Source organism: Chaetodon auriga, chromosome 24 (assembly GCF_051107435.1).
Source record: "Chaetodon auriga isolate fChaAug3 chromosome 24, fChaAug3.hap1, whole genome shotgun sequence".
NCBI classification, from domain to species: domain Eukaryota; kingdom Metazoa; phylum Chordata; class Actinopteri; order Chaetodontiformes; family Chaetodontidae; genus Chaetodon; species Chaetodon auriga.
In genome coordinates this window covers 2,486,406-2,495,000 of record NC_135097.1, presented here as the reverse complement: position 1 = coordinate 2,495,000, position 8,595 = coordinate 2,486,406, and the positions used below count along the sequence as shown (strand labels likewise).

The window sequence follows — 8,595 nt, the reverse complement described above, 5'->3', positions numbered from 1 at the left end:
TTCACATTCCGAGTTTCAAATAGTCACGACTGACTAACTTACTGATTAATAAATAAATTCAATAAAGCCGTAAAGTCAGTGCATAGTTTTCCCACGTCGAGTTCCACCTTTAAATATACCTGGACATAAATATTTTCTGATGTATCTGTATGATGATGTATTTAAGGTGTGACCGATGTTCACTCTGTTTTAGCTCTGCTCGGTCTCCACCGGCTCCACACAGTCTTTAGCTTTAGATCCATGTTTGGGTAAAAATAAGTTACTGCTACGTTTGTGATGTACGTTACACGTCACGGAAGGTAAAATAAGCTAACGCTAACTTGTGTTTTCACAGGAGAAAGTTGTGTTTGTGTGACGCATCCGTCCTCCACCTTCCTCCATACGAGGACTTTCCTGCTCTTTATTCTGCGTCACCTGACTTCCTCCTTTGCTCCTGTCATGACTCCTACGGCCACTAGAGGGCGACGATCAATAAATATAAATATATGTCGCGCTAACCTGCTCGTGTTTTCTGGTCGTGACGGGCTGTGACAGTTTGAACAGGAAGTCCACCTGAAGACCACGTCACGGTGTCTTTAATGGTGACTTTTATCAACAAACTGCAACTTTCCTCCTTCACTGATCTCCAGTCAGTTTTTTTCGGCTTGTTTAAAAAAAGACTTTTAGGAATTCAATGTGGAAAAGTTTTGAGCTGGTTAATCGAGGATCTCGTAGTTTAACCTACACACAAACCTCCTCTTTCTCTCTTCTACACCTCCCCCTTCTCCTCCCTCGTCCGTCCCTCCTTCCTGCTTTAAATTAAATTTCAAACAACGCAACAACTCCTCCTCCTCCCCCTCTGCTCCTCCCCTCCCTCCCTCCCTCTATCTTGTTTTCTTTATAGCTTGCAGACAACTGTACTGTGTGTGTAATGGACATTCCTCCAAGGCCGTCAACCGTGACTGGGGCAAAACCAACTGACCTACACACACACACACACACACACACACACACACAGATACAAGTATGCACAGATAAGCATGCATACATCCTCACACACACACACACACACACACACACACACACACACATTTTTATACATGAAAGCAAACTGTACATACAAACTCAGCAGGAAGCCAAACCTCACGTGCACACTTACTAACATAATAGTGCATTTACACAATGAAGCAAGCACGCACACACACACACACACACACACACACACACACACACACACACACACACACACACACAGAGGGTCATCGCTCTCATTCTGCTGGTTGTTGTGTATAGAAGTCAGTTCCAGGTCACTGCGCAGAGCCAGGGATCTTAGTCCATACAAAAGAGAGAGTGTGTGTGTGTGTGTGTGTGTGTGTGTGTGTGTGTGTGTGTGTGTGTTGTTTCTGCATGTGTGTATCCGTGAATATACGTCAGCCCCCAGGCGTCTCAAACAGCACTCACACCCTGAAACACTTCAACAAAACACTCGGACTGAATAGAAATCTTGACCGCGACGGCCGGGCGTGAGTGTCAGTATGTGTGTCACGGCTGACTGCAAAGCATCATGGGTAAAGGCAGGAAACACCTGTGAGGTCGGAGGAGGAATTGACAGAAGCTGTGATGTGTTTTAGGGAAGCTGACGATCCAACACTGGTCAACATGTTACATCTGAGCGTCTGAGGTCCGTCGTGATGATGATGATGATGATGATGAAGGTAACAATAGTGTGTGTGTGTGTGTGTGTGTGTGTGTGTGTGTGTGTGTGTGTGTGTGTGTGTGTGTGTGTGTGTGTGTTTGTTGCAGGCCTGACAGCAGCAGCCATGGCCGAGCTCCAAAAACTGCAGAAGATGAAGATGATGATGAGTCTCCAGAACGGCAACGAGTCGGATAACGACGACTTACACTCCAATACAGGTAACACACACACACACACACACACACACACACACACACACACACACACACACACACACACACACACACCCCTGTTCGCTGTGGTGGAAAGTAACTAAGTGCATTTACTCAAGTACTGTACTTAAGTACACCTTTGCAGTACTTGAACATTTCCATTTTATACTACTTTATACTTCAATATTATATTGTGATAGAAAGTACCAAAAGTACATGAAGTACTTACGGTTTACTCCACAGTAGCTACTCTGCACTGAGTACTTTTACTTTTGATACTTGACACATTTTGCTGTCAACTCTCAAATGAAATATTGAAAGTAGGACTTTTACTTGTAACAGAGTATTCTTCACTGTGGTATTACTACGTTTGTTTAGTTAATGATTTGAATACTTTGCTGTACTGCATGTACGAGTGTTAGACGCCCCGAAACGACACGTTAACGCGGTGGCAGTGCCCTCTAGTGGACGCACTAAATATGACAGGTAGAAGATGAATTGATCCTCTGTTCTGATAATCATTGATCGGTTTGAGTGATTTTCTAAGAAAGCCCAAATTCTCAGATTGTAGCTTCTTAAATATGAACATCTTTTATTTTTTTGACCTCGCTTTGCATCATGGGAAACCAAAGACAGAGGAGAAAGTATCATTCAGTGTTGAAACTGGACCTGAGCTCATCACTGAGATCAGCTTCAGCGTTTACACGCATGCAAACGTATGGACGCGTGACAGAGGGTGTGTGTGTGTGTGTGTGTGTGTGTGTGTGTGTGTGTGTGTGTGTTATGAGCTGGCCGCTCGGGTTTCAGTACTACTCAGCGTCTCCTTCTCTGTCGTTTGCTCTTGTTCTTTTCCCTCCTCGCTTCAGATTTCTCTTTTCTTTTTATCATCTTTTCACACTTTTATTATTTAAAGGGCCAGCGTGTCGGAGTCACTGACATCTAGTGGCGAGGCTGGAAATGACGCCCTTATGGTTAATTGGCTGCGATTGGCTCGTCTGCAACTAGACTGTGCGAATGATTCTTTTTTTTTTTTAGTCGTAAAATGGTCTGTCTTTGAAATACTGTTTGATATTTCTAACATTTAGCATTCGTGTAGCTGCGTGTGTCAGAGGATGCAGGAAACACACATCAACTGGAAGTAAATAATAAAAATAATAACAATAATAAGAGTAACAGTCTGAAGGCGGTGCAGTGTGGAGGCTCGCAGCAGCGCTCTGATTATAATGTTCAGTCTGAAAGTAAACGTCAGGAAAAGGTACTGAAGTACAAAGTGACATATATAAAAACAAAGACTTCACACACACACACACACACACACACACACACACACACACACACACTTTCCGGCCCACTCCATCTCTGCTGTGTTTGCTTGTCTGAATTATTAAAAAGACAGAAAACAAAAAGCAAAGAGAAAAGAACGAGCGAGCTTCTTTTCTTTCTCCGTTTCCTCCTTTTCTTCAGCTGACCTGGCAAATGGGCTGATAGAGTTACTCCTTTCTCTCCTCTTATTCTCCTTCGCTCTGTCGTTTCTTATTTATTCCCTCCTGCTCTTCTTCTTCTGTTTCATTCCGAGTGTTTCCTGTTTTGTTTTCCTTCTTTTCTTTGTTTTTTTTTTGTAAGAGACACTCACACCGGCCTGGGAAACTCCAGCGGACAATAGAGCAGAAGGACGAGTGTCGGGATGAAAGAGAGAAGAAAGCGAAGGAGGACAGAGGAGAAAAATAGACTCCTGACAGGAGAAAGGGATATTTAGGGCGAGAGGAAAAGGGGGAGAGAAGACGAGCGAGAGGAGTGAGAGGAGTGATGGAGAGGAGATTAACGTGTCAGTGGAAACCATATCTGTGTTTGGCAGCGAGAGGCGACGGAAGAAAGAAGCAGAGGACAGGTGGAGACAGAGGGACAGACAGAGGGAGGACAGAGGGACAGACAGAGGGACGGAGAGAGGGACAGACAGGTGGAGACAGAGGTGGAGACAGAGGGAGGACAGAGGGACAGACAGAGGGAAGACAGAGGGAGGACAGAGGGAGGACAGAGGGACAGACAGAGGGACGGAGAGAGGGAAGACAGAGGGAGGACAGAGGGAGGACAGAGGGACAGACAGAGAGACAGACAGAGGGACAGACAGAGGGAGGACAGAGGGACAGACAGAGGGAGGACAGAGGGACAGACAGAGGGACAGACAGAGGGAGGACAGAGGGACAGACAGAGGGAGGACAGAGGGACAGACAGAGGGACAGACAGAGGGAGGACAGAGGGAGGACAGAGGGACAGACAGAGGGAAGACAGAGGGACAGACAGAGGGAGGACAGAGGGAGGACAGAGGGACAGACAGAGAGACAGACAGAGGGACAGACAGAGGGAGGACAGAGGGACAGACAGAGGGAGGACAGAGGGACAGACAGAGAGACAGACAGAGGGACAGACAGAGGGAGGACAGAGGGACAGACAGAGAGACAGACAGAGGGATAGACAGACAGTGGGAGGACAGAGGGACAGACAGAGAGACAGACAGAGGGAAGACAGAGGGAGGACAGAGGGAAGACAGAGAGACAGACAGAGGGAAGACAGAGGGAGGACAGAGAGACAGACAGAGGGACAGACAGAGGGAAGACAGAGGGACAGACAGAGGGAGGACAGAGGGAAGACAGAGGGACAGACAGAGGGACAGACAGAGGGAGGACAGAGGGAAGACAGAGGGAAGACAGAGGGAGGACAGAAGGAAGACAGAGAGACAGACAGAGGGACAGACAGAGGGAAGACAGAGGGACAGACAGAGGGACAGACAGAGGGAGGACAGAGGGACAGACAGAGGGAAGACAGAGGGACAGACAATTTGGACGTCAGGCCTCTAACGAGACGCTTTCGTACGAACACATTTGTTTGTAAGTGACACGTACGAATGATTTAAGAGAACTTTATCGACACCGTATGAACAAACCTGTCGTACGAATCTTGTAATCTGTAATCTGACGCAGCAACAGATTGAACAAACATCAGCTAAAATAAAGAAGCATGCTAATAAAGAAACATGCTAAAATAAAGAAGCATGCTAATAAAGAAACATGCTAAAATAAAGAAACATGCTAATAAAGAAACATGCTAATAAAGAAACGTGCTAAAATAAAGAAACATGCAGGAGGTGTCAAATTAATTTTTGCACACAGTGCTTAATAGGTTGTTTGCAGTCAGGTGACATTAAATTCAGACGGAGGGCAGGAAGTGAAAACAACACGATGGAGAAACGTTTTAGCTCGGTTAACCACGCTAAAGGTCCCATGAAAGCACACTAAAGACGTGGACTGTCCCTAAACAAGACGAGTACGTTACTGACTTTAACGTGTCTGATGTGAAACTGTTCCTGCGGTTTGAACACGTTAGTCGTGTTTGTAGCTGTTGCTTTAAATCTAACGTTACATCATTTCCACCTCAGACAGTTTAAAAGACATCCTGTCCAGAGTTTTTTGATCTTTTTTTTTTTTTTTTTTTTCAGATGAAAAACAGGCATTTTGAGTGGGTCATTTCAGTGTTTAGTCACGTTATTTCAGTCGTGTCTTCATTACAGGACACAACGTCGCTCAGGAAGCAAAGAAGAAAATATTGCAGCAGATGAAAAGAATGAAAACAATTTCATGAATCACAAGTTCAAACTTTAATTCACAGTGAAATAAAGAGTTGTAGTACTAAGATAAAACTTTATTGATCCCACGTTACAGACAGCGATAAGAAGAATAAAGCAGACAAAAGGAATAAAAACAGAGTCGACTGGATTTACATGTTCATTATAAACAGAAGTGTGTAAGAAGAAATCTGCTTTAGACGGATGGAAAATACTTGAATTAGTGTCACAAAGTACACAGTAGTATATGTATGAGAGTAATATGACGCCTCCACTGTAACAGTGTACACCAGCATAGTCAATAATACCATGAAGTAATGATACTTAATTAATTATGTAATCCAGTTTTCATCAAACATTGGACGATACAGAATACAGACAGAATTTTTTTTAATTTTTTTTAATTTTTTTAGATTTTCGGAGTATTTCAGCTGCAGTTCGCTGTGAGGGAGTTCGAGCAGGATCATTAGATAATAACGCTGAAGTTTCCGGAGTTTCCTGTCAGTGTTCGTGATGAGACAGCGGCTCGTTTCTAAAATACAAGCCAGCTGACAGCAAAAGAGGAAGTTTGTGGGAGACGAGACGGAAACGACGGAGAGACAAACAATCCGCGAAAAGTGAGAGAGAGAAAAAGTGTCTGAGAAAAGAGGAGCAGAGAAGGAGAGAAGGAGAGAAGGAGAGGAGGAGAGGAGGAGAGGACAAGGCCAAGAAAAAAAGACGTGTGTGAGAGAGAGAGAACATCTGCCCATCTGTTTATACTTCTTTTCTTCCCCGGTGTAAATGGCAGAGGGGATGAGGCCCAGCTGTCATCCACACACACACACACACACACACACACACACACACACACACACACAGCGCAGGGAATTCAGTAGGCAATAATAGAGAGAGACGGTTGCTAATTCAAACTAATGGAGGGAGATGAAGATGGATGAGAGAGGGAACGAGGGAGCAGAGAGGAGTGGAGGGCGAGCGAGGCAGAGAGAGAGAGAGAGAGAGAGAGAGAGAGAGAGAGAGAGAGAGAGAGAGAGAGAGAGAGAGAGAGAGAGAGGAGGTGTGAGGAGAGAAAGTCTGTTTAAGACAAGAAACCTGATCCCGGAGATAAAAACAGTAAACTGGTGCTGAGCCTGTATTGATGGTTGAACTGTCTGTGGACACTTTGTCCTCGTCTTCCGTTGTCAGTCTCCGCACGTCCGACGCCGCCGAGCGTCCTGCTGTCCAGACGTCGCTCGCAAAAACCCAAATTCTGGTGTTAAACGTTAGCACGGCAGGCTAACTAGCCTACGAGCTCCAGGGAGAATGCTAACGTAGCTTTATTTAGCGCGTTTTCAGACTCAGGGTCCAGACCTCCACCGTGTCCCTCTGGAGGGTCCTGGACGACAGAGGATAGCACGTGCTAACATCAGTGAAGAAAAAAAAAAAAAAAAAAATTGTCTGAAATGGAGCCATTATTTCAAAATTTACTCTACATTTCTATTTGTATTGTTTTCATATTTATTTTCATTCGTTTTATTTATTATCCGACACTGTTTTAAACACCGGAGCCTCTGTGTGTCCGTCTGTCCAGGAGGGAGTGAGTGCTCCTGGGACAAGGAGCGTCTGACCAGCCCCCCTGTCCACAGCGGAGGACCAGGAGGTGGAGGAGGAGCACCGATAGGAGCAGCGGCTGGAGGAGGAGGAGGAGGAGGAGGAGGTGCGGTAGGAGGAGGAGGAGGCGGCGGCGGCGGCGGGAGGGGGCCGGCCATCGGAGCTGTCAATCAACAACAGCTTCAGCAGCAACAACAGCTACTGGCTAACAGTGAGTCCACACACACACACACACACAATGATAGATACAACACACACACACACACTCACGGCGTGTGTGTTTAGAGGGGCGGCAATATTTGTTAATGTACACCATTTAATCTGTTCCCATCTCCTGTATTAACACTCTGCCTGGATTAATCAGCACACACTCTACTAAATGACTCAATTTATCAACACCACACACACACACACACACACACACACACACACACGTTTGCACAGACACACAAACAAACAGAAACACACTTGTATTCGCTTGTTTTCTTATTGCAGAAGTAATGCGTCTGCGCGCACACACACACACACACACACACACACACACACACACACACTGGGCAGCGGGAGGCGACAAACACTCACATTGATTATTCTATCACTTCAGTCGTCACGACAACAGCAATCAGTGTTATTGTTTCATTGGAATGAAAGCAGCCGCTGCCGTGTGTGTGTGTGTGTGTGCGTGTGTGTGTGTGTGTGTGTGAACAGCCGACATCTTGCGGGGGCTCGCCTTTGAAAATGGGGGCTATTTTAAGGTCAGGGGAGGTCTGAGGTCAAAGGTCAAGGCTACGCTTTTTAGGAGGCTCAGGGTTAAAGGGTGAATGGAGGTGCTGTGAGGAGGAGGAGGAGGAGGGAAGAGGAAGAGGCAAAGTGAGAGGAGGATGAAGGAAGAGGTGTAGAAAGGTAAAAGGAGGAGTACAAAGATGGAGGAAAAAAGGCCAAACAGGAAGAACTAGGAGTGAGGAGAAGGAGAAAAGGAGGTGTAGAAGCAGATGAAGACAGGAAAGAAGGAGAGGAGGAGGAAAAGAGAAGAAGAGGAAATGAAAACACGACTATTCTTTCGCCTCATCACCCTTTAACCCTTCCACCTCCACGGTCTCCCCTCTTCCTCCTCTCTCCCTCCTCCCTCTGCTTTGTCAACTTTTATTAGCGAGACATTTGACACTCGGATGACACCTCTCCCTCTCCCTCCCTCTCCTCCTCAAGGTTAAGTTCAACCCGAGTTCACAGACACAATACAGAGCGCCTCCTCAGCGCCTCCTCGCCGCCCGTCTCAAAGGCTTCATGTCGCAGTTTAACAAAGAGGCGAACGTAAAAATGCTTTAAAGAACAGAAGCTATGAAGCCTTTGAGCAGGAGAATCCGCCGGCTGTTTGTGACCAAAGTGAATCATCTTTTACAGTAAAATCAATCATCAATAATCAAACCGAAGAGCTCATGTGTTCATCTCCTTCATCCAGTCATGTGTTCACAAAGTGGTGATCGACTGAGCCTTTCCAGGAC

General features: G+C 45.8%; 1 protein-coding gene across 1 annotated transcript in view; it reads left to right on the top strand.

The window, feature by feature from the left end:
• Positions 1 to 8,595, top strand: part of dachb (dachshund b) — a 76,655-nt gene that overhangs the window by 53,758 nt on the left and 14,302 nt on the right. The window contains exons 3-4 of the mRNA XM_076724272.1: positions 1,783 to 1,893; positions 7,074 to 7,304. Coding sequence (XP_076580387.1) covers positions 1,783 to 1,893; positions 7,074 to 7,304 — 342 coding nt within the window. The remainder of the gene's footprint in view (positions 1 to 1,782; positions 1,894 to 7,073; positions 7,305 to 8,595) is intronic.